A 26892-nucleotide genomic window follows, 5' to 3' on the forward strand; every position below is an offset into this window, starting at 1 on the left:
ACCCTTTACCAACTGACTTGTCAAGGAGAACTAATGATGGCATCCAAAGAGGCTGTATTTGCCACTAATGGCTGTAGAGTAGTGCTTTAGGGCAACTGGCTTAGAGGGAAGATGATGAAAGTAATGGGGCAGTCTCAGAGCTCCCTGCATGCCTTGCAAAAACAGCAAGTAATTAAAATATTTGATTTCAAACCTAGGAAATGTGGAAATGTGCTGGACAGTGCTCCCAAACAGTACCAGAGCTCTGCATTTAACATGCAAGGGTAGATTCTCGCCTGCACCAGAGCACTCCTCTGAGGGAGGAGGAGGGCATCAGGGAGCTCCCTGATCCTGAGCCCAGTCCCAGCCCTGATGAGATTTAGAGCAGCAGCCAGCCTCCTCTAAGATCCATCAGTAGTTTAAGGTCCTTTAATGAAACTTCTGGCAGTGGAGAATGGTTGTGGCAGAGCTCCACCGCTCCCTCCCCCACAACACATCCTCTATGCCAGGAAGAGGGGAGGCAGTGCAGATGTGCCAGCAGAGTTCTCTTTACCAGGGGAATGCTCTGTTGGGCATTATGGCAGTTTTGTCACTGAAGTGATGCACAGGGAGTATAATCCAGAAAGAAAATCTGGTCCAATTTGCAGGCAGAAGCAGTGCGTGGAGATCCCCCTGGTCTCCCCGCATGCAGGAATGTGCCACCTGCTTTCAGGAGTGGCACGGGGCCAGGGCAGGCAGGAGCCTGCCTTAGCCTTACTGCACTGCTGGAGTTTTAGCGGCTGGAGATTGCAATCGACTGGCAGAGACTCCGCGATTGAACTGTTGATCTTGATCTACCAGTCGGTGACCACTGTTTACAACTACTGTTGTAATTTTAAACTGGGAAACTACAGAGGAAACTTTATGCAATAAACATTCTTTATCATAAAACTAGTATCTCTGACATGCCGTTTCACAAGGAAAATGTCATGTAGATACTACAATTATTACAAATAAAGGACCAGATTATCCTCTCAGTGGAGTTATTCCTGATTTACATGAATACATATAACAGCAGAATTTTGCCAGTAAACAAATATATCAAGCCACATATATGTATGATTTTAACAGCAGTCTCTGCAAACTGAGCACAAAATTCTGCTTTCAGTTGCACTGGGGCAAATCTAAAGTAATTCTACTAAAGTCAAGTGAGTTACTGTGGATCTTCACCAGTATAACTGAGAGCACAGGCTGAGTTAAACAACTACCAGATGAAGTATCGGTCATATTGAAACCTTGAGGTTAAGTAGACAATGGAATAACCTGATATGTGAATTCATGGAATCTAATAGTGTAGATGCTATAAAAACCTAAGATTACTAGCATTGCCTCCCACTATCACTCAATAATACAGGTGGATGGGTTAAATGAGCTGAAATGCTCCTGTTCAAACTTAACTATAAATGATTTGAAACTGTGCTTAACCACGTAGTAACAGCTTTCCTATACTAGACACTCATACACTATAGTGATAGGTCCAGGAAAGTACACAGAGAGGTAACTCATCTTTACATTTTATGTGAACTAGATATAAAAGTATCTTAAGCCTTCATAGAGTCATAGTTTCATAGAGTTTAAGACCACAAGGTACCATGAGATCATGTAGCTTGATCACCTGCATATCAGATACCATTAAATTTCATCCAGATACCCTTATATAGAGCCCAGTGACTTCAGCATTTCAAATCCTCAGGAATTTAATCTGTTGTGTGCCACTGGGAGAGAACAGAAGAGACTGAGGTGCCACCAATGTTAGAGGCCCTGCAATGGCAGGGAATTGGTTGGTGAGATGATCCTAGCAGGCAAACCACGTCCCATGCTGCAGAGGAAGGAGAAAATCTCTCAAGATCCATCCCACTCGGATGTTGGGGAAAAATTGGCAATCAGTTTGACCCTGAGCATTTGAGCTGAACACCCCAGCCAGCCATCTAGAAAGTGGCTTCTCTGTACCACCTCAGAACACTGATCCATCCCATAAACAGTATATTGTTTACTTTACTTCAGAGCAATGAAGATTCATGTTTCAGCTGACTGATTTCCTTTTCAGTCATGCCTATGGCTATAAAACCCATTCTTTCATTTTTCAAGTTGTGTAACAAACCAAGCTCTTTTTCACTGGAATCTGACAGAATATGACATATAACAAAAAATTATGGCGGTTGTTTTCCCCATGATTACTATTAATCATGGTCTCACAATCACAATGCTGGAGACAGAAATAACAGGCTGTTTGAGTGATCTGGATATGAGAGGAGATGGGTTATCCACCAAGGATTGTTTGAAATGCTCCACATTTATAATGCAGCTGGCACTGACTTGCGCTAATTTGGGTAGATCTATCTGTACTAATCTAATCTATTGGCTCACAGAATCAGATCCTGATATCACTGATATCAGTTACATTAGTGCAAATTGGGACTAACTCTATTTTACCTATTGATACAATGCTTATAACCTTGGAATTACTCTGGATTTATACCACTATAATTGAGATTGGAATTTGGCCCATTCTCTGTACACAAATACAGCGTCCTATTTACACATTTTTATTTGCTTTCATTATTCCAAGTATTTTTGTGTGAAAGCAACTAAGCTGCAAAGGCATTTCTAGAATCTGACATAAAAAAGGGATGATTGACAGTATGAAAAATCTTGGAATGGTTGCAAATCAGAGCAAGTCAGTGTAGAATTTAAATATATCCAGGAGTTTAAAGTATGGGGGAGCAGAGCAAAGTGCTGCTTTCCTTCTTCTGCTGACTTGCATAATAACAGTACTAATAATACTAATACTTATATAGTAGATCTCAGTGCTCCCCCTCAGTGCTCCCCCTGCTTCTCTTTGGCTGGAGTGGAAAGAACTCCCCCTCACTGTTTCAATCTACTTCAAGCGCTGAATATACGACTACAAAAAGACCAGTAATATTCTCTTCTCTTCACAGTATTTCACATAGAACTGTATAGCATAATATACCATAGTTGCCATCAGTCATAGGATCACAGTGTTGTCTAGATCAAAGCAGTGCTATCAAGTAGTCAGTATTTGCATTTATTTGTATTTGTGATCATATATTTCTTAAGTTTGTTAAGTGCCTGAGAGTCATTAACAGGGCTGAAACAAGGCGAGACCTGTCATATAATAGAGCGGTGCTTCCCACTTCATAGCTAAGGTTGGAAATACCTTTCTATGTCATGTCTGGTTTTCTGACTTCTGCATTGCTCAAATTTTCCCCAAAGAAGCTAGACCCCTTGATATTTTACGTGCTGCCTCTAAACCATGGGTAGAATTTTTCTGGGAAGTTTGTAAAAAATCAGATAAGGAGTTGTAAAGATATGGGAATTTCAAAAAATGCTCATTTCCTTTTTTGGAAAAGGTTTCTGTACTTTAATTACAGTGTATTCAAAATGCATCTATCGTGAAATGTATCTGTACTATAAAGTGTATCAAAATTGTGTAACTTTTCAGGGCCCATTGTATCTGCAAAATGGTTTGGCCAACAAACTCCAGATTTGTTTTATGTTGCAGGCTTTGTTGAAGAGAGGAGCAATTTAGTGTTTTCTTGGGACCTTTTCTCCCAAGCACCATTTACTGGCATGCTTAGTACAGACCACCATTTAATGTTCACCAGCATTCATACTTTCCTCTTTCCACAAACTACTGTAAAACTACCAAGCTCACCTATTTTAATATTTCTAAGATATCACCATTCAGCTATCCTTCAAAACACTCAAGATATATAGCACATGCTTCATTCTATTTCCTTCATATTTTCCTGCACTCTGTCAATGATAACCTTTAGCTTTTTACTCTTTGAGTCATGTTACCTATCAGCTCTGTGTTCTCTGAGGCCGAAGGCCGCCTGAATGCCATGCTTGGGGTGGCAAAAAACATAGAGCCGCCTCTGCTTCTATGGTTATTACCTGGCAATAAAGCTGGTTGGTTCTCTCTCTCTCTCTCTCTCTCTCTCTCTCTCTCTCTCTCTCTCTCTGCAGCAATGCTTCTTGTACCTAAGCTAAAGATCTCTGCAGCGCCCCAAAATCCTATGGGGTTTGCTCATCAAATGGGTAACTACCAGAACAATTGTAACATGAAAGTGGGAATAGGGATGTGCTGAACCTGGGGCATATGAGGGTGGCAGCTTGGAAGTGCTGCTCGACCCAACCTGCTCAGGCGTGCTGTATTCCAGTGCGGTGCCCATGGCATATGAGGGTGACAGCTTGGAAATGCTGTTCGACCCAGCCTGCTGAGTCCAGGACATATAAGGGGTCAGCTTGGGAGTGCTGATTAACCTGGTCCTCTCAGACACACTCTGTTAATGTGTGTGTGTGTGTGTGTGTGTCTGTGTCTGTGTGTGTCTGTGTGTCTGTCTGTCTGATTCTGGGGCTGGAAGAACCCAGCCCTGGGGAACCTAGGTCCTGCAGGATAGCTCCACTGGGAGGGAATTTGAAGAAGGGAGAAGTAGAGCTCTGTATGAGAACACGAGTGACACAAGCAGTACATTGATAAAATTACAGAACCGCCCCCCCGAAGAGTAACCCTAAGAAATGTGTGTACCCCAAAGTAATGGGCAATTCTGGTAACAAATTGGTGGAGGAACACAGGCAGCACGTGACCCTAATCATGTGGCCCTTGTTGAGTAGTTGCTGCGGAGTGGGGAAACTGAGGCACTGAGCTGCGCAAACTATCTCTTCCTTTTTAAGACTAAGCTCCTTTAGTGAGGTCCCTCTCTCATAGAATATTTGGCAATGTCCTGTAATGTTTAAGTTAAGAATCATGCTTAGAATAACTATAGGACTGTGCAATAAGTTGTTAAGAGTTGTGTCTTAAAAGTAAAGATTTTAGAGCAATACTGTGACTGCATGAAAGGGCTTTTGGTAGAGACCATTAGTGAGATAAGGGAAGTAGAGATGGCTGGAAAAAAAACACCTTGGCTGCTCACTTGAGACAGGAGAAAAGCAACAGGTTAGAGAGATGGGTAATGAAGCAGGGGAAATGCCCCTGGGAAACGGGGTGCTTTAAGGTGAGAATCCGCTGGTTGAAGTGAGTCTGAGCTTTGAATAATATTTCACAACCATTATGCCATGGGGTAGCGCAAAGGATGTGGCTGCTGCATAGGCATTATTTTATGCATGTCTGGAGATGGTTGAAATGGTAAAGGGAAGGCATGAACTGGAGCTAGAGAAAAAGCAGTTACAACAGCATTTGAACAAATGTGAGACAGACGGGTGTGAATTTATAGCAGAAAAGCTTAAAATGGTGACCCTACTTAGAAATATGCAAGAGGAGAGGGACAAGGCCAGCAGGAATGCAGAACAGTATAGGAAAGAGTTAACACACACAAAAATTTTGTTAGAAGAAGCGAGAGCAGCAACTCGCTTCCTTGTAGATGAGAATAAGGCAGCCAAGGCAGCAGCAGGCCCTCAGAAGTGTGAGGCAGAGATTAGTAAATTGTGTACCCACCTTAGCGCCCATAAGGGGGTGGTAGCGGCTGTAAGGTTGAGAAAGGATTGTGATTTGGCGCCCCCTGGGAAAATAGAGATACCCCCTGATGCTGACCCCAAAACCCCATTCAACCCCGATTGGCCACACATGCATAATGTTGCCCCTGTTTCCACAAGGGAGGTTAAACACATAGTTGCAAGAGCCGATCTTCCCACAATGGAGCAGGTCACGGACGTAGTAAGATGGTCTCCTAGTCAGGCCAAGGCTATTGCACAGAGAGTGGGGCCATTGAACCGTGACACTACCGTGGCATGGCTGGCTTGCATTTGGCAAATGTAATCCTCTGTTGATGGCATGGACTTAACCCAATTGGCTCAGTTATGTGCCTCTCCTTGTATACAGATGCTCTGGACATAGGCATAGGTTCTTGGGAGCGGACTGCCGCTGGACCCTGGGAATGGATAAGTGCTCTCAAAATATTACTGCCTGCTTCTTCCCTCAAGAAACTATATATAATGGAAGAGCAGAAACCAGGAGAGGCCCCAGAAGCTTACCTAATTCCAAAGAAGATGCTGGCAGCTCTCTCTGATTCATTACCCCATACAGAAGAGAATGGGAACATCACTTCCCATTATCAGGGACATGAATTAGTACAGAGCACTTATGCAGGACTAAATTCTCAGACAAAAATGACCATGTGTGCTGTGGATGTAGAATACCTAACCTGGAATGAACTAGTGGCAAAAATCAAACAGGCAGGGGATTTGTTGTGAGAGACTGGTGTCTTAAAAAGACAAATCAGCAAAAAGACTACCTCAGAGCCCATACAGGCTATCACATTTGCGAATAATGGTCCTCACTCTGTCAGTCACTCTCCCAATTATAATCCCCCTACCGCCCACAACCCTGGGCAGCGCTGACCCAAGGAGATCCTTAGGAACATTATTTGGAAGGAGCTGGTGAACTTAGGGAGGCTATGGGAAAATATGATCACCAGCCCCTCAGCATCCTGATTAATGCTTTGTCTCAGATAATGCAGAGAACAGAGTTAATGCAGGGAGGCCCCCCTCAGCCCACTGCCCGGTACAGAGTGCGTTCCCCATGCCCACTCCCTGTCAAAACCAGATCCCTGCCCCCTCTTCTGAGTGGAGGCTCTCGAGGGAGTCGGCCGATCAGTAGGGGTACCTGGTTCCCCACGGGCCTCCCCAGCTGATAGCAAGACTTCAGTGTGATGTATGGGGGACAGCCACTGTGAGGGCTACAGTGGGGAACCCAGGGATGTTAGCCCAATTGCTAGTGGACACCGGAGCATCAGTAAACATTCTAAATCCCCGGTGGATCTCTGGAGGGAGACCCACCGCTAAACAGGTTCAGCTCAGTGGGTATGGCGGAGAAATCCAGGAAGCTCTGGTCTGGCAGGATGTTCCCTTGCAAATTGACAGACTACAGGGACAGTAGAATGCTGTGCTCATGAGGGAAATGAGAAGGGAATCCTAGGTGTTCCTTTCCTCCGAACATTTCAGCTAACTGTGGATCTAGCTAACGGTGTGTTATGGAAGTTAGAAGGGGGGGCCTGCAGAGATCTCTGCTGAGCATTGTTGTGCTGCTATAAAGGCACCCACAGCCATCCTAACCTCCATTAGTGATCCATTGGTACAAGAATTTCCCAGGGTATGGAATAAAAATAAGGCAGAGTGTGGAAAACTAGATGCTGAAGTTTAGATTGAGGGAAAAGATCCCCCTCCTCAAAGGCAATATAAGTACCCAGCCAGGGCCGGCTTTAGCAGGTGCGGGGCCCCATGCCGGGACATGAATTGTCTCGCGCCCCCCCGCCCCAACGCCGCCCCAGCCCTGCCCCGACTCCGACCCCTCCCTGCCCCATTGGATCCCTCCCCAAATCCCCACCCTGGCCCTGCGTCTTCCCCAAGCATGCCACATTCCTCCTCCTCACCCCTCCCTCCCAGGCTTGTGCTGATCAGCGGTATGGCTGTGCAAGCGCTGGAGGGAGGGGGAAGAAGCAGGACACGGCTTTCCCCCCCCCCCCCAGCTCTGGCGGCAGCCCCGGACGTTGCGGGGCCCTCTTAGGCGCGGGGCCCCATTCCAGGGAATCGGCCGAATCGGCTTAAAGCTGGCCCTGTACCCAGCTGCAGCAGAGGAGGGCATTAAAAATACTATAGACTGTCTCTTGGAACAAAGGGTGCTCGTGCCTATGCAAAGGATCTGCAATTCACCAGTATGGTCAGTCCTTAAGGCAGACAGTGTCACTTACAGAATGACAATAGACTTCCATACATTAAATGTGGCCACCCCTGCAGCAGCCCATGTAGTAGCTGAATACAATGAAATCATAGCAGCTGGCTCAAAACGGTTCTCTGTGATCAATTTGGCTAATGCTTTCATGGCTATACCCCTCCATCCTTCATGTTGGTATAAGTTTGCTTTTGGGGAACGACAATATGCCACCAGCCAGACTCTCCAAGGTTTCCATGCTTCCCCTAGTATTTGTCATGCCCATGTCACTAAAATGCGGAACGATTTGCATCCTGACCACCACTCACACATAATTTCATACGTGGATGACATCCTAATACACCCCCCCACTTCGGAAATGAACAGGGAAATCACCAGGGAGGTGTTGACTATAGTGCAGGAAACCGGATTTAAGGTAAATAGAGAAAAGGCTCAGTTAATACAGCAACAAGTGAAATATCTGGGGGTGTGTCTTGGGGAGGATGGACGGACTCCGATCAACAAAGGGTAGAAATGATAGGAAAGCTACCTGCTCCCACTGACACGCACTCCCTATGAGCTCTCTTGGGAACTTTTAATTCCTCCAGAAAGTTCATTGAAATGTTCTCTGACAAAGCCAAGCCTCTGTATCAATTATTTTAAAAAAACAACAACAGGATTTGGAAATGGGGACCAGACCAATAGACTGCCCTGGCCACCTTGAAACAAGGTTTGGCTATTGCTTCTGCCCTGGCTTATCCTGACCTTACCCTGCCCTTTGTGATCCAATTGGCCTCTGCAGAAAAAAGCATTGGAGCTACTCTCAACCAAAGGCAATGTGACAAGCTCAGAGTCATCGCATATACCTCCAGGCTCCTGGATCAAACAGAGCAAGGTTTACCCCCTGTGAAAAGGAGTGTCTTGCATTGGTCTGGAGCCTCACCCATTGGGAATTTAGGGTTGAAGGTCAGACGGTGCATTCCCCACTCAAGTACATCATATCAGGAAAACACAGGACGTCCAGGTCTCTAACCCCCTGTGGTGGGGTGGCTGCCCCACCCCCATGAGAGAAAGGGCTAGGGTAGGCCAGAGTGGCTGTGCAGGCTGGCAGCCAATTAGAGAAGGGTCTACTGGAGCCAATCAGGGCCGAGATTAGAGCCAGCCAATCAGGGCTAGGCTAGGCCCTATATAAAGGCTGCCTAGGAGAGGCGCAGGCAGTCTGTCTGAGACCTTCATGGGGGAAGGAGCAGGAGACCAGCACCTTGGACAGAGCAGTGCTGGGGAAGGGCAGAAGGAGCTGGGGAGCTCCAGCCAAGGAAAACCCCATGCTGCGGGCCTTGCTACAAAGGGCCGAGTGGGTGCACAGGACTGAAGGGGAAGCAGCCCAGGGACAAAGTCTGACAAGGGGAGAGAAGGAGGGCAGGGTGGCTGCTGCTAGAGGGTCCCTGGGTCAGGACCTAGAGTAGCGGGTGGGCTTGGGTCCCCCCCATCCTCCTTGTACTACACCTGGCTGAGGAGGAGCGTGGCCTGATACAGGCTGTGGCTGGCCACTGTGCCAAAGGGGCTAGACTTTGAGGCTGCAGATAGACACTAGAACAGGTGCAGATGGAGGACTGCTGATAACACTAGACCCCTGGAAGGGGGTGAGACCAGAGCAGTGGGCACTGCTGGAGGGCAGTGTCCTGAAGAGGACGCCGCCGAGGAAGGAGCAACGTGGGTCTGGACACCAACAGGGGAGCAGACGACGGATGGGACACCACCAGCAGAGGGCGCCCCGCAGAGGACAGCGCTAATTCCCAGATGTGCCAGTGGGAGGTGCTGCGGTGGTGAGTCCCAACCCTGTGACACCCCTGCGTTGCTCAATGGATCCTCACCCTAGTAAACCGAGGAATCAAGTTTAAAAAAGAGCAAGCCATTTCACCAGACCTGTATGGGCTAATTATAGAAGGAGAGGAGCATACCTGCCCCCTCCCCCTTTTAAAACACTTTGAATGGCCAGTCAAGGGAGGCATGAGGCTTGCAGATGCTAAACAGAAGGGGTTTGCAATTTGGTTTACAGATGACTCAAGTTTCTACCATATGGGTCATCCCTGAACAGGGTATGGAGCCATCCACAAAAATGACAGAGAGATGCTCCAAGGCCTAGCTCACCCCCATTCTGCCCAAGCAACCGAGGTGGATGGAGTTAGAGCTGTCCTAGCTTCTGAATCCTGGGATACTTCTGTTACTATTTACACTGACTGGACAGCCAGAGCAATCACTGTGTTGCTCCCCCTTTGGTTGAATAGAGAAATGATAGCCACAGATGGGCGCTCCATTTCTCATTCAGACAAATGGAGACAGACAGCAAATCTGATCAAGGAAAGAACTGGAGACACTTGGGTGACTCACACAAAGGGACATCAGAAAAATCACTCAGAAGAAATGGAACACTGGAACAACAGAGCTGATGCCTTAGCCAAAGCTGCTGCTACTAGTAACCACACTAAAGACACAGACCAGGTAGAACAAATAGAGGCAGTAACTACCAGGGGAAAAACTTTAGGCAAAGGAATAGATATCTTGGACTTAAGTACCCTTTGAGATGGGGATACAGAAATCCAGTCCTTAGCCAAGACAGGGAAAGATCCCACAGGAAAATATAGGATTGAGCAGGTTGGAGATGTCTCGTGGGCAGTGGATGCAGGTGGTCAAAGGCACTGGATAGTCCCCAGCCAGGTACGGGAGGACCTGATTCAATTTGTGCATCAGCAAGAGCATAGAGGAAAACAGGATACTTTAAATAGGGTTAAAGATACAGAGTGGTGGCCAGGCATGAAAGTGGATATAGTTCAGCGGTGTGATAACTGTCTGCAGTGCACCATGGTTAATGCTGATCACCAGGTTCAAAAAAATGCATTGGGACACCAAATAATAGAGGGTCCGTGGTCCCGGATTCAGATAGATTACACAAGCTGTGTAGTGGGGCAGCTGCCTGACTCTGGCGTGGAAGGGGTTAAAGCAAGCCAGAGAGGCTGTGCAGAGCCCCAGCCAATCCTGGAAGGGCTTATTGGGAGCCAATCAAGTGGAGGCTTGAAAGCAGCCAATCAGGGCCAGGCTGAGCCTTATAAGAAGGCTGCAGGGCAGAGAGGAAGGCAGTCTCTCCCTGGAGGGCAAAGAGAGAAGAACCTAAGACAGGGCAGGGTAGGGTAGGTTCTGCAGAGACTGGGAGAGCTCTAGGCTGACAACTGCCAGACTGGGGCCCTGACACATAGCGGTAGAGAAGGTGCTGGCCCAGGGAAGGAGGCAGTGGAAGAGAGTTGGAGGAGGGCAGTAAGTGGCTGCTGCTAGAGGGTCCCTGGGTTGGGGCCCAGAGTAGCAGGTGGGCTGCCTCCCCCACCCCTTTCCCCTCTACTTGCTAGTGATGAGAGTGGCTAAGCCAGACTGCAGTTTGCCCTTGGAGCAAGGGGCTATACTAAGGACTGCAGTGAGCCACTGAGGCGAGTGATAGAACCAGAAGCTGCCGGTCCCCCGGAAGGTGGGGAGAGTCAGCGGAGCGGGCACAGCCAGAGGGCAATGTCCAGAAGTGCATGCCGCGGTCTGGGAGTGACGTGGGTCCAACTGTGAGGATGGTGGAGACTGACCGTAATGGTGGGCGAGACACCACTAGCGATGGCTCACCGCTGAAGGAGTTAATTCCCTAACCAACCAGCAGGAGGCGCTGCTGTGGTGAGTCTGTGCCCTGTTACCCACGAGGAGTAGAGGGAATAAGTACTGCTTGGTAATAGTAGATCCCTTCTCCAAATGGGTGGAAGCCATTCCTACTAAAACCAACACTGCCTCGGTCACAGCTAAGCAACTCTTTAACATAATTTTCTCAAGAATGGAAATTTACAGAGTAATTGATTCATCCCATCAATGGGGGGAATTGTTATCTATCAGCTCTGTGTTCTTGGGGAACCAGGGCACAGCCTGTCTGACTCACTTCCCACCACTTGGGAACCCCGATCGATTCAAGCTTCACGGAGTGGTGAGAACCTAACTTTGTCTCTCTTGGTATAGGCTTCTGACTCTGATTTGTGTGATCAGTTACAGTTTTCTAAATCTGACTTGTGTGATCAAATTTAAGTTGGATTTAATATAACTGTTTTGTTTGTTTGTCTCCCCTTGTATGGTTATTACCTGGCAATAAAAAACTTTTATGGTTAAGCTGGTTGTTTCTGTGTGTGTCTGTGTCTGCAGCAATGCTCCTTGTACTTAAGCTAAAGATCTCTGCAGCGCTCAAGAATCCTGTGGGGTTTGCTCATCAAGTGGGTTACTACCAGAACAATTGTAACATGGAAGTGGGGATAGGCTGAACCTGGGGCATATGAGGGTGGCAGCTTGGAAGTGCTGCTCGACCCAGCCTGCTCAGGCATACTCTGTTCCAGTGCGATGCCCATGGCATATGAGGGTGACAGCTTGGAAGTGCTCTCGACCCAGCCTGCTGAGTTCAGGACATTTAAGGGGTCAGCTTGGGAGTGTGATTAACCCGGTCCTCTCAGACGCACTCTGTTAATGTGTGTGTATGTGTGTCAGTCTGATTCTGGGGCTGGAAGAACCCAGCCATGGGGAACCTAGGTCCTGCAGAATAGCTCCATTGGGAGGGAACTTGCAGAAGGGAGAAGTAGAGCTCCATATGAGAATACAAGTCACACAAGCAGTACATTGATAGAATTACAGAACCCGCCCCTCCAAGAAGAGTAACCCTAATAAATGAGCGTATCTCAAAGTAATGGGCAAATCTGGTAACAGTCAGGGAGGGCCTCTTGTTTACACATTTTACCTATTTCACAGTACGATGTACATCTGTAGTGCTAGATAATGACATAATCATAATAAATGAGTTTTGAAAGCAATTCCTGTTTATGAAAATGCATTATTTCTATTCTTTTTATCAGTCCTCTATTTTTTTTATAGCACACATGCTCTATTCTAAATTTTTGGAAACATCTGCAGTATATTCTGAGATGGAGACCATCATTGCACCACAGACTGAATTAATGCAACAGTCTTTGATTTGTAAATGCCTATGAATCTTTTACTTCTAAGGTGGCTTTAAATTAGAGAAGACGATAATGTGCAGGTGCATCTATAGTAAACTTGCAGATCGTTACTTTGTAATTTTCTTTAACCAATGCAACTATTGTTTGGAAGAAATGGATTCTTGAGACCATAGAGAGGAGCAATGCAAGTTTAGCAACCTTTTTAGCTTATCAAAAAGAAGACTGAGAGATGACTTGATTACAGTGTATAAATACTTTCATGGGGATAAAATACTGGGTACTAAAGGACTCTTAAATCTAGTGGAGAAAAGCACAACAAGACCAACAAGGAGTTTGTTTTTGCTGATACAGACTAACACGGCTACCACTCTGAAACCTGTCACCATAACAAGACCAATAGTTGGCAGGTGAAGACAGACAAATTGAAACTGGAAAATGGTAGTGAGGGTGAGTCAGGATGCAAACAAACTCCCAGGGGACATGGTGGAGTCTCCATCTTTTTTGTTCTTCAGATCAAGACTGGATGCCTTTCTGGAAGATATGCATTAGCCAAACACAAGTTTCTGGGCTCAGTACGAGGCAACTAAGTGAAATTTAATAGCCTGTGATATACAGGAGGTCAGATTAGATGATCTAATGGTCCTTTCTGACTTTGAATTCTAAGAATATACACTGCCCTTTCTCTACTGTGTACTGTATGTTTGAATAGAGAATGGAGTTTCATTGTAAGAGCGAAGGCAAAATAAAAAGTGAAGAAAATATGTAGTTGCAAATTTGAGCACTCCCTGATATTGCTTTTAAAAAGCTTATACTATATTTTCTTAATTTTAGCATACAGGTTTTTTTCAATCCAAGATGAAGAATTCTGAAGCAGTTCAAAGGTGAATGTCTGCTATCTAAACATTTTAATACAATTTTATTCATGATGGGGAGGGGAAGAGGCTGATTTTCATTTGCACAAAGGGCAGTGTAAAGGGGCTTTAAAGTGGAATAAATTATATTTACATCCACTTTAATGTCTCTTTACCTGACCAGAGAAGCATAAGGCAGCCTTAGGGCAAAATGAGATTTCTGGTTGAGCAATGGACTGGGAGCAAGGAGACCTCGGTCTAATCTCAGTTCTGCTGCTGAGTCTGTATGACCTTGGACACACAACCTCTCTGTATTTCAAGTGCCCAACTTGTAAAATGGGACTAATATTTATCCACCTTTTGTATAGTGCTTTGAGATCTTTGTATGAAAAGTGCTACATAAGTGCAAAGTATATCAGTATTATTATTCTAGAGCCTTTTTAGAACTGGGGAAACAGTTTGGATGAAGTAAGAACCCCATCCTCTTTATTTTGGGCCCATGAATCTTCGGGACCAAAACTGGAAGTACAGAGTCTTATGGAGAAGCCTGTTCTATGAATCTCATCCCAGTTTTGTGTTTGTGATTTAGAGACGCCACCAAAGTTCTGGGTGCTTATTAGGGCTTGTCTTCACTACCCGTCCAGATCGGCGGGTAGAAATCGATCTCTCGGGGATCGATTTATCGCGTCTCGTCGGGACGTGATAATCGATCCCCTAATCGACGTGCATACTCCACCAGCCCAGGTAGGAGTACGCGCCATCGACGGGGGAGCTGCGGTGGTCGATTTGCCGCCGTCCTCACAGCGGGGTAAGTCGGATCAGATACGTCGAATTCAGCTACGCTATTCCCGTAGCTGAATTTGCGTATCTGAAATTGATTCCCCCCCCTCCCCCCCGTAGTGTAGACATAGCCTCAGACTGGAATGCCAATACTAAAGCTTTTGAGATTGGCCCATCTCTTTTTCTATAACTCAGATGGAAAAGTGATGGGCCAAATAAACTATACCATAAGACCCGAAGTTGATTTACTGGACATTTAAACAGGCAAATCAGGTTCACAATTATTTAGATAGCAATACCTTACTCAGACTGAGTAGTACCTTATGCCAACAGTAATCTCATTGATTTCAATATGATTAATCCTGGGGCAATGAACTACTTGATGTGAATAAAGATATCACAATCTGGCCCTTAGATATTTTTATCACTTTAAATGTTTTATGATTTTATTTCTGGATCATTTAATTACTTGTTTAGTCATTTTTAGTAATTGAAATTTGACTGTAAAGGAACTGCTCCTGCCCTGTATTTCTAAATTCATTAAATTTTCTAGCTCTCATTCCTTGAACTCAGCAATGCAGAACCCAAAGCTGATCAAATGAAATCTAGCATGATAAGGGAAATCACTAAATTGACTGACATGAGTATATCCTCAGAACAAGGAGTAATGGTCTCAAATTGCAGTGGGGGAGGTTTAGATTGGATATTAGGAAAAGCTTTTTCACCAGGAGGGTGGTGAAGCACTGGAATGGGTTACCTAGGGAGGTGGTGAAATCTCCTTCCTTAGAGGTTTTTAAGGTCAGGCTTGACAAAGCCCTGGCTGGGATGATTTAGTTGGGGATTGGTCCTGCTTTGAGCAGGGGGTTGGACTAGATGACCTCCTGAGGTCCCTTCCAATCCTGTATTCTATGATTCTATGATGCTCATGTGGCTAGATTTGGGTATGCACCAGCAGTTCCTTTCCTTGGTGTGAATAAAACTTACCCTGAAGGGCATGAGTTCAGGCTGGTGCAGGAAGGTGTAACTTATCCCTTCCTATAGCAACAAGAATGAATCTGGCCTGAGATATTTATTCATTTCCTTGGCTTTAACATAGTTTTCCTTTCTGTAGTATGTCTGTGCATGCTGCTTTTCTCACTGATTTCAGTTTTGTCTGCCATTCACATTCAGTGTACACTCCTAGAGAAGGAGGCAGACTCCATCTAATCTAATTGTACTGTCAATCGAGCTCCTGGGAAGGATGTGTTAGGATAGGCAAACTGAGTCTTTTCAGAACAGCCCTGATGTCCTATCCTGGGAGAAGAGGAATGCATTGCCCAGTACTAACATCTCTGGCTGAGCTCCACTTCAGGAGGAGCAATGAAGATGGTCATTCTCAAGATTCTTCCTCCCTTTCGCCAAAGCTTTTGGAGGAGAGAGCCCTCCTCAAATGTGGAAACCCTTGCCAACCTCAGCAAGGTGGCAAACCTCCAGTGCTATGTTACCTTCAGCGTTATGGGGAACCTTCTCAAATGCCTACCGAAGAAAGCACAGCATGTTAGAGCAGCTGCATTCTCCTCCTGCAACTGCCTGCATACCCCTCTCCTCCATTTCCATTGAACATTCACACATGCAGGCCACAGACAGCTCTGAGTGTGTTAAGGTGGGGGAGATATGCCTCATAGCTTACAGCCCCTTTGCCTTTTTTTCTCTGTTTACTTCTGTTCTTGCCATTCTGCAGAGGGGAGTATCTGGCCTCCCCTATACTATAACATTTTAAGTCCTAGATGTTTAATTTTTAATATGTATTTATTATACAGTAGATAATTTTAAGATGCTGAACTTGCCTTCTCTTAAACTGTGAATTAACCGAGTATAATGGAGAGTTTCTCAGGAATACTGGCATAGCAACAGGGGATGGAACATTTGATGGTTGCCTGTTCTGCTCATTTCCTTTGAAACACCTGGCACTGGCCACTGTCGGAAGACAGGATACTGGACTAGATGGACCTTTGATCTGACCCAGTATGGCCATTCTTATGTTCTTATGTAGAAATTAGAGATCTGCCTGAACTGGAATACTTGACCAATTTTTGTTCCACTGAACTTCAGGTATGTTTGGATATGTATTTACATCGCAAACTCAGCTTCATGGCTCAGGACTATCTCTATAATGGGCCTTAATGGGAACACCAAACTTTAGATTCAGATCTAAATCTGAGCTTCCCTAAAGTGTCTCATCCTGCTGTACCCACTGAAATCAATAGGAGCTTTGCTGCAGACATCTAGATCTGAGCTCCATGGCTGAGGTCTATCTCTAACAGTTTTGTAAATGAGGGCCTGATTCCAGTCTCATATAGTCCAGTGCAAATCAGGAATAAGTCTACTGAAGATAGTAGAGTGGAACCAGTGTAGGGTGTGTGCCCTTCTTGAGAAGATCAAACACCCAGGAGCAGATCCTCAGGCCTTTCAAATCTGTCTTGTGTGCTCCACTGATATAAAGAAATTCCCCTTGGTTTGGGGGTGTGACTAAAGAAAATGGGGGACCAGCTTTCCCTCCCTCTCCAGCAAACCCCAGTTGCCAGAACAATTTAGAACAGTCTTGAGGCTGTTCTAAACACTCCTCAAGACTGGAATGAGGTCTAATATCCAGAGGAGCAGAGAGCCACAAAGTACCCCCCCACACTCAATACCTGAAAGGTTCTGGCCCCCTATATACTAGTGTACAGGTAATCTTCCACTAATGTCCTCACCAAGAACATTCCCCAGAAGGACATATTAGTCTTTCTAGATCAGGGGTTGGCAACCTCTGGCACGCGGCTCGCCAGGGTAAGCACCGTGGCGGGCCAGGCCACTTTGTTTACCTGCCGCGTCCACAGGTTCAGCCGATCGCGGCTCCCCCTGGCCATGGTCCGCCACTCCAGGCCAATGGGGGCAGCGGGAAGCCGCAGCCAGTACATCCCTCAGCCCGCGCCGCTTCCTGCAGCCCCCATTGGCCTGGAGCGGCGAACCGCGGCCAGTGGGAGCTGCGATCAGCCAAACCTGTGGACGCGGGAGGTAAACAAACCGGCTCAGCCCGCCAGGGTGCTTACCCTGGCGAGCTGCGTGCCAGAGGTTGCCGACCCCTGTTCTAGATCATGCTGGCAGAGGTTGGGATCGTTTGATGGACTAAATAGTCATAGAAAGGAAGCTACTCAGCTGACTTAATAATGTTTTTATATGAACCTTTGCTTGCAGATTCATACAGCAGCACTTGTGAAGTAGATAAGCTAACTTGCCCTTTAGATGGAGCTGTAAAAGTGGTGGTCAAAGAAGGAGAGAGGAAGAACTGTATTTGGTACAGTCACAAGCACTATTAAAACTTCTTTGGGGAAAAAATCTGCTTCTCTGTAGATCATTCTGGTGTCCCCTAAGCCAGTTTTACACTGATGTAACTCCACTGACTTCAGTGGATTTACTCTTGATTTCAAGGACATCTGAATAAGCTCTGATGTGTGTCTCCTCCTCCACTAGAAGGACAGGAGCTGTGAGTTGTTCCTGAGGATGTGTCCCTTTAGCAACAGACTAAGGGTATGTCTACACTACAGGATTAATTCGAATTTATATAATTCGAATTTAGGAAACCGATTTTATAAATTCGAATGTATTCGGCCACACTAGGCACCATTAATTCGGTGGTTTGCGTCCAAGCTACCATAGTAGCATCGATTTCCAGAGCGTTGCATTGTGGGTAGCTTTTACATAGCTATCCCATAGTTCCCGCAGTCTCCACCCCCCTTGGAATTCTGGGTTGAGACCCCAGTGCATGATGGGGCAAAAAACATTGTCGCAGGTAGTTCTGGGTACAGCCTCCCCCTCCCTCCCTGAAAGCAACGGCAGACAACCATTTCGCGCCTTTTTTCCTGAGTGAACTCTGCAGACTCCATTCTGCATCAAGCATGGATCCCGTTGTGCTCCAGAACGCAGTCTCGAACATTATAAACACCTCGCGCTTTCTCGTGGAGTTTATGCTTACACAGGACCAGAAAAAAGAGGCGAGGAGGAGGAGGAGGCGGCGATTGCAGCGCAGCGACCAGCGTGATGAGGACATGGACACGGACACAGAATTCTCTGAGACCGCGGGCCCCGGTGCTTTGGAGATTATGATGTTAATGGGCCAGGTTATAGGCTTTGAACGCCGATTCTGGGCCCGGGAAACAAGCACAGACTGGTGGGACCGCATAGTGTTGCAGGTGTGGGACGATTCCCAGTGGCTGAGAAACTTTCGCATGCGTAAGGGCACTTTCATGGAACTTTGTGACTTGCTTTCCCCTGCCCTGAAGCGCCAGAATACCAAGATGAGAGCAGCCCTCACAGTTGAGAAGCGAGTGGCGATAGCCCTGTGGAAGCTTGCAACGCCAGACAGCTACCGGTCAGTCGGGAATCAATTTGGAGTGGGCAAATCTACTGTGGGGGCTGCTGTGATGCAAGTAGCCAAAGCAATCACGGAGGTGCTGCTACGAAAGGTAGTGACTCTGGGAAATGTGCAGGTCATAGTGGATGGCTTTGCTGCAATGGGATTCCCTAACTGTGGTGGGGCAATAGATGGAACCCATATTCCTATCTTGGCACCGGAGCACCAGGGTACCCAGTACATAAACCGCAAGGGGTACTTCTCAATGGTGCTGCAAGCACTTGTGGATCACAAGGGACGTTTCACCAACATCCATGTGGGCTGGCCGGGAAGGGTTCATGACGCTCGCGTCTTCAGGAACACCAATCTGTTTAAACGGCTGCAGCAAGGGACTTACTTTCCGGACCAGAAAATAACCATGGGGGATGTTGAAATGCCAATTGTTATTCTTGGGGACCCAGCCTACCCCTTAATGCCATGGCTCATGAAGCCATACACAGGCAGCCTGGACAGGAGTCAGGAGTTGTTCAACTACAGGCTGAGCAAGTGCAGAATGGTGGTAGAATGTGCATTTGGCCGTTTAAAAGGTCGCTGGCGATCCTTATTGACTCGCTCAGACCTCAGCCAAACCAATATCCCCATTGTTATTACTGCTTGCTGTGTGCTTCACAATCTCTGTGAGAGCAAGGGGGAGACCTTTATGGCAGGGTGGGAGGCTGAGGCAAATCGCCTGGCTGCTGATTACTCGCAGCCAGACACCAGGGCGATTAGAAGAGCACACGATGAAGCGCTGCGCATTAGGGAAGCTTTGAAAACCAGTTTCATGACTGGCCAGGCTACAGTGTGAAATTTATGTTTGTTTATCCTTCCTGAAAACCCGCTCCCTTTATTGACTCATTCTCTGTAAGGAACCCACCCTCCCCCTTCCCCCAGCTTGCTTTCAAAGGAAATAAAGTCACCATTGTTTAAAAATCATTTATTCTTTACTAATTGATTATAAAAAGAGGGAGAGAACCTGAGTGGGGTTTGGGAGGAGGATCAGCGGGAAGGAAAAGCCCAGTAAAAAAAGGTTAAGAAAATGGCAGCCTTTTGCTTGGGCTGTCCACTGGGGTGGAATGGGAGGGTGTATGGAGCCTTCCCCCCATGTTCTTACATGTCTGGGTGTGGAGGCTATGGAACATGGTGAGGAGGTAGGGGGGTTATACAGGGGCTGTAGCGGCACAGAACCTGAGTGGGGTTTGGGAGGAGGATCTGCGGGAAGGAAAAGCCCAGTAAAAAAAGGTTAAAAAATGGCAGCCTTTTGCTTGGGCTGTCCACTGGGGTGGAATGGGAGGGTGTACGGAGCCTTCCCCCCCGTGTTCTTACACGTCTGGGTGTGGAGGCTATGGAACATGGTGAGGAGGTAGGGGGGTTATACAGGGGCTGTAGCGGCACTCGGTTCTCCAGCAGCCGTTCCTGAAGCTCCACCAGACGCCGGAGCATGTCTGTTTGCTCACGCAGCAGCCCCAGCGTTGCTTCCCGACTCCTCTGATCTTCCTGCCGCCACCTCTCATCTCGAGCGTCTCTCCTCTCCTCACGTTGGTCCCTTCTGTCCTCACGTTGGTCCCTCATGTCCTCACGTTGGTCCCTCCTGTCCTCACGGTCACTGGCTTCTTTCCTATACTTGCAAACCGTCTCCTTCCACTCATTCAGATGAGCTCTTTCATTCCTGGTGGATTGCATGATTTCGGAAAACATCTCTTCTCTCGTCTTTTTTTTACGACGCCTTATCTGGGATAGCCTTCGGGAAGGAGGAGGGAGGCTTGAAACATTTGCACCTGCTGGAGGGAGTGAAAAAAGGAGAGAATTTTTTTAAAAGATACATTTTTCAGAACAATGCTTATACTCTTTCACGGTGTATACTATTCACATTACATAGCACATGTGATTTCTGTGCAAGGTCGCATTTTGCCTCTTAATATTGAGTGCCTGTGGCTTTGCTGCTAGAGATCACAGACGCAGGTCGGGGCAACAGAATTCACCTTGCATGCTGCCATGGTAAGCCACTGTCTTTAGGCTTCTGCGCCCTGCTTTCCCACATACCAAGCAAAGCCCGTTGTGCTGCAGTTTTCCTGTTAGCTTGTTTTCTGCTGCTGAAGGTTAACACCCCCCCCCCCATCCAATTCTCTGGGATGATTGCTTTCTCCCTCCCCCCACCGCGTGGCTGGTATCAGGGAAGATCCCTGCAGGAACCAAACTAACACCACCCCCCCCACACCCGCCATGAATTGTCTGGGATGATTGCTTTCTCCCTCCCCCCACCGCGTGGCTGGTATCAGGGAAGATCCCTGCAGGAACCAAACTAACACCCCCCCCCCCCCACCCGCCATGAATTCTCTGGGATGATTGCTTTCTCCCTCCCCCCACCGCGTGGCTGGTATCAGGGAAGATCCCTGCAGGAACCAAACTAACACCCCCCCACCCCCACCCGCCATGAATTCTCTGGGATGATTGCTTTCTCCCTCCCCCCACCGCGTGGCTGGTATCAGGGAAGATCCCTGCTAGCAAAACGCGAAAAGCTCTGGGCCAATCCTCCCCCCCCCCCCTTGCACTTGGCTAAATGCAGGGAAGGATTTCTTTTCAGCCACAGGCAAACAGCCCAGTAGGAACGGCCACCTCAGTCCCCTTAATTAAATTCCCTTATTTCAACCAGGTTACCCTAAGCGATATCACTCTCCTGAGGATTACACAGCAAGATAAAGAACGGATGTTGCTTGAATGCCAGCAAACACCGGGACCATACGCTGCCAGGCTGTGTCAGGCAATGATACCAGATTACTTGCTACTAGCATGGCGTGGTCAAGTGTCCTACCATGGAGGACGGAATAAGGCTGCACTGCCCAGAAACCTTGTGGCAAGGCTTTTGGAGTACCTCCAGGAGAGCTTCATGGAGATGTCCCTGGAGGATTTCCGCTCCATCCCCAGACATGTTAACAGACTTTTCCAGTAGCTGTACTGGCTGCGAATGCATCCCAAGTGCTCAGGGCAAATTAATCATTAAAAATGCTTGCTTTTAAACCATGTTTTCTATTTTAAAAGGTAAACTCACCTGAGGTCCCTTCCATGGGGTCATGGTCTTGGGTGCTGGCTTGGGAGGCTTGGGAGGGTACTTCAGTCAGGGTGAGAAACAGTTCCTGGCTGTTGGGGAGAACGGAGAGCTGGGTGCTCTCTGCCAGCTCGTCCTCCTCCTCCTCCTCCTCTTCCCCTTCCACGGAATCATCAGGTGTACCTGATGAGATTATCCCCAGCTCGGAATCCACAGTCAGAGGTGAGGTAGTGGTGGCGGCCCCCCCTAGAAATGCATTTAGCTCAGCGTAGAAGCGGCATGTCCGCGGCTCTGACCCGGAGCGACCGTTTGCCTCCTTTGCTTTTTGATAGGCTTGTCTGAGCTCCTTGACTTTCACGCGGCACTGATCTGTGTCCCTATTGTGGCCTCTCTCCATCATGCCCTTGGAAATTTTTTCATAAGTTTTGGCATTTCGTCTTTTCGAACGCAGTTCAGCTAGCACTGAATCCTCTCCCCATATAGAGATCAAATCCAGTACCTCCTGTACGGTCCATGCTGGTGCTCTTTTTCGATTATCAGCCTGCATGGTTACCTGTGCTGATGAGCTCTCTGTGGTCACCTGTGCTCTCCACGCTGTGCAAACAGGAAATGAAATTCAAATGTTCCCGGGTCTTTTCCTGTCCACCTGGCCAGTGCATGCGAGTTCAGATTGCTGGCCAGAGCGGTCACAATGGTGCACTGTGGGATAGCTCCTGGAGGCCAATAACATCGAATTGCGGCCACACTAACGCTAATTCGAATTGACAAATTCGATTTTGGCGCTACTCCGCTCGTCGGGGTGGAGTACAGAAATCGAATTAAAGGGCTCTTTAATTCGAATTAAATGGCTTCGTTGTGTGGACGGGTCAAGCGTTAATTCGAATTAAGGCAGCTAAATCCGAATTAAAGTCGTAGTGTAGACCAGGCCTAAAGTTCTGCTGCCATGACTTCAGCTTTGTTTTATGTACTTAATATTTGCTTGTGACATCAACATTAATCTATATTAAGCAGCACAAATGTCTCAGTGTCACTGTGGGAAACCTTGTTGTAAATGACAATGTGCATTAGCAACCCAAGTAGTTTTTAGAGTTTTGCTTAAATGATTTATTATTAAATATTAAGTCAAGTAAGTGAAAGGCAAACCCTGCTACGCTGCCCGTACAATTTCCAGCTAACCACGGAGAGGCAGTTGTTTGTCACTTCTTGAAGCACTCATATATAAAGTTGTTTTTCAGGGTGTAAAGGCTATGATATCAATGCCACGACTGGATAGCTCTCTAATGGAGCTCATGAAGGACCACTGCTAGGGGAAGTATTTCTGGGGGAAATAATATTAGCCAGCAAGGTGACAGACACAAATGAGGATCTGGTAGCCAACGTGCTCAACCTATCTTTGCTTAGAAGTGGCCACACAGTCAGGGGTGAAAGTAAAATTGAGCTCTTACTGGTATGGGGGCGGGCTCTGCCCCCCCCAGGGGTGGGGCCTCGAGCGGAATGGGCAGGGCTGGGGATCAGTGTCCCCCAGCCAGCCCATCTAGGCTGCCTGGCCTGCACCGCCCAGGGCTCCAGTGGTGATTTAAAGAGCTCAGGGCACCAGCCGCTGCCGCGGTAGCAGCAGCCGGAGCCCCGGGCCCTTTTAAATCACCAGCCACAGGGCAGCTGCTCCTTTCCCCCTCCCGCCCTCCCCTTCCCCCTCCCCCCCCGTCGGCGGCCTGGGGGGTGCAAAAGAGGCAATGACATTAAAGCGCTGATGCGGCAGTGCTTTAAGCAGGGCCCTTTGCCGCGGCAGCGCTTTAACGTCGCTGCCTCTTTTGCGCCCCCCGTCGGCGGCCCTGCCAGGTCCCTACCTTAAAAACTGGATTTGAGCCACAATTATAATTTTTTTTTTTTATTCAATTCCTTGTCACTCAATTGCTACGTCTAATGTTAATACACTTATCTATCCCATGAAAAACTGGCTGTAGTTACCTACTTTTAAAGCTGTTTCTAGATTTTATTTTTCTATTTTATTCTCCATTGATATGCCTTCAAATTTCTATCCTTAGTCCTCTCTTTATTCTCCTCTGATGATAGAATCCACGCCCATGGTTTTAGTTGGCACCTTTCATAGCAACATCTTACAAATCAATCTTTCTACCCTCACCTCGTATTATCCTAACTCATATCTCTCTTTAACATCTCCTTAATGCTTTCCTTCTGTTCCTCAATCGGTGTTGTTGGTTTTTTTTTTTTTTGGTCACACTTTCCACTACACTTGTAAAAGCATCCTGGGTTCAATGTATACTTGCCCTTCCTGTCCATGATCACATATCTCTTTAAGATCCGAACCACACAAAAACTGCTTTTGGAACTTGTTGACATGATTAAAGTTGAGATTCCTATTGTACAGTCAATACTGTCACTGAATTTCAATAAGAAAAATGGTTTTCAGAAATAATGTAAACAGATATAATATTTGTCACTGTTTTATTATAAAATCAAGGTTTCTGTAGTTCACCATGAAGCCATTTTTATTATTATTACACTATAATCATTAAAATATATATCGTTTCTTTGGGAAATTGACTATTAATATAATCTGCACCCCCAATGCAGCAACCTGCATAAACATGTGCTTAACTTTAACCCCAAGATAGTTCCACTGAAGTCAATGGGATTGCTTCCATGCTTAAAATTAGGCATGTGTTCAAGTACCTTGCTAACCCAGGGCCTAAAATAGCAAGAAAAGGGTATTCATACTGTTTGTAAACTAACACCTGCAGAAAAGATAATATTTCTTATTCTCGAATTAATAAAGATGGATTTGTGAAAAGCTCTTTTTAAACATGAAATTAAAATAGTGTTGCATTTGTTGTACAGAATTAGGATATATTCAGATTAAACCACGTACCTGTCCAAACTCATGACTGTCATAATAGCGCTGCATGCAAACTGGTTGCATGTGTCTAAGGATGTAATGATGGTACACAGAGGGCTGCCAAACACCCACTCTCCTCCGCGGGCCCACTGATGAATGAGAAAGGGCATGCCAATGATATGAACCAAATCTGCTACAGCCAGATTGCAGATATAGATATCTGGAATGTTTTTTTTTCTAGACCTGAAATAAATGGGGAAAACAGATTACTTGACACAGTCAACATCAATGTTGCTGAGCTAATGCTGTTTAGTTTTTAATGCCCACCTGGGTAACCCAAATTTCTCTTTGAAAAAATTTATAAAAGTTTAAAAAATCTCTGGGCCTGATTCTCCACTCTCAATACTTCCACTGTAGTTGATGGAGCGCCATGAGGTAAAGCTACTGTAAGTGAGAGGCGAGACTCAGGCCCTCTGACCTGGGTACTAGATGATGCAGTGAACCAAGGGCTAGATTTTTAAAGGGGCAATTTTGAAAATCCCATTGGGCACCTCTCTGCAGCTTTCAGCACTTTTACAAATCTGGCCCTAAAACATTAATCGGCCACCTCTGATGGTCTGGGTTCTAGCTGTAGTTTAGGTCACAGGTGAAAATGAGTTTCAGTAGCCCCTCAGCAAAATGTTTTCCATGCAAGCCACCACACTTGAAGCAAGTAGCAGACTTACAAATGCTGAACATATCTCCTCAGATGAAGAAAAGTGTATAATTATATATCTGGGAATGAGAGGAATCTCCTTTGCTAACAGGGCTGCAAGGGGATGTGAGACATGGCAAGATTTGTTTGTTTGCTTACCTAAAAGAGAGAATGGAAATAATGGGGACGAGAGGAATGAGAGAGGACAGTGAATTTTGGTACTTTGAATTAAAACAGTTTTATTGTTTGTTTTGACCATATGCCCTCATAATGCCTCAACTGGTCAGTTATCATAAATACATCCTTCCATGTCCCATTATATAAGAACATAAGAACGGACATACTGTGTCAGATCACTGGTCCATCCAGCCCAGCATCCTGTCTTCCAACAGTGAGGGTGCCCCAGAGGGAATAAGCAGAACAGGCAACCATCAAGTGATCCATCCCCTGTCACCCATTCCCAGCTTCTGGCAAACACAGGCTAGGGACACTTCAGAGCATGGTTTTGCATCCCTTGCCCATTCTGGCTAATAGCCATTGCTGGACCTAGACCTCGAACTTATCTAGTTCTTTTTTGAACCCTTGTATAGTCTTGGCCTTCATAACATCCTCTGGCAAAGAGTTCCACAGGTTGACTGTGCATTGTGTGAAGAAATACTTCCTTTAGTTTGTTTTAAACCTGCTGCCTATTAATTTCATTTGGTGATCCCTAGTTCTTGTGTTATGAAAAGGAGTAAATAACACTTCCTTCTTTACTTTCTTCACACCAGTCATGATTTTATAGATCTCCATCATATCTTCCCTTAGTTGCCTCTTTTCCAAGCTGAAAAGTCCCAGTCTCCTTATAAGGAAGCTGTTCCATACCTCTAATCATTTTTGTTGCCCTTTCCTGTACCTTTTCTTCTTCTGGCTCAACTAGCAAAGATGTCCCTACTCATACCCAGAGGCATTATCATATAATGTATTCATCTTCAATGGTAGCTTCTTTATTCTATGGCTGGTGACGTATTTTAGCATTTTAAAAATATATTACACACATGTTAAACTATGTTAAAAGAGCATTATTGAGGTTGCAAAGTCAAGCGCTCAAAAGTTGCAAAATACCAGAATTAAGGTTACCTATATAAACTTAATTTGCTCTCCCTCCCATGCAAATGCATTATGATACAGTCTATAATTACACGATCACATATTATTTTCCCACCGTATTGCTGCTTCGAGGAGTGAGTCAGGGTCATGTACTGAAGGAGGGTGTTGTCTCTAGGACCTCTGCCTTATTTATTGCTGCAGTTGGAAGTTGTGTAGTGAAAGAGGCAGGAAAGGGATTGGAGGAGAGAAAGGATTGTCTCCTGGTTAAGGCAGCTAAATACTGCCCTGGACAATTGGATTCTATTCCTGTCTCTGCCACAGAGTTCTTGTGTGATGTTGGGCAAGTTACTTAAACCAAACTCTTCATAGGTGGTTACTAGTTGTGCGTTCCTCTTTTCTGGATGCCCAAGTCGATAGCCTGGGGTCTGATTTGCAGAAGGGCTAAACACTCTC

General features: G+C 46.4%; 1 protein-coding gene across 1 annotated transcript in view; it reads right to left on the bottom strand.

The window, feature by feature from the left end:
• MCHR2 (melanin concentrating hormone receptor 2) overlaps window positions 1-26892 on the bottom strand; it is a 41673-nt gene that overhangs the window by 6188 nt on the left and 8593 nt on the right. The window contains exon 2 of the mRNA XM_065402152.1: window positions 24690-24899. Within this exon, the coding sequence (XP_065258224.1) occupies window positions 24690-24899 (210 nt within the window). The remainder of the gene's footprint in view (window positions 1-24689; window positions 24900-26892) is intronic.

The sequence above is a fragment of the Emys orbicularis genome, chromosome 3 (assembly GCF_028017835.1).
Source record: "Emys orbicularis isolate rEmyOrb1 chromosome 3, rEmyOrb1.hap1, whole genome shotgun sequence".
NCBI lineage: Eukaryota > Metazoa > Chordata > Testudines > Emydidae > Emys > Emys orbicularis.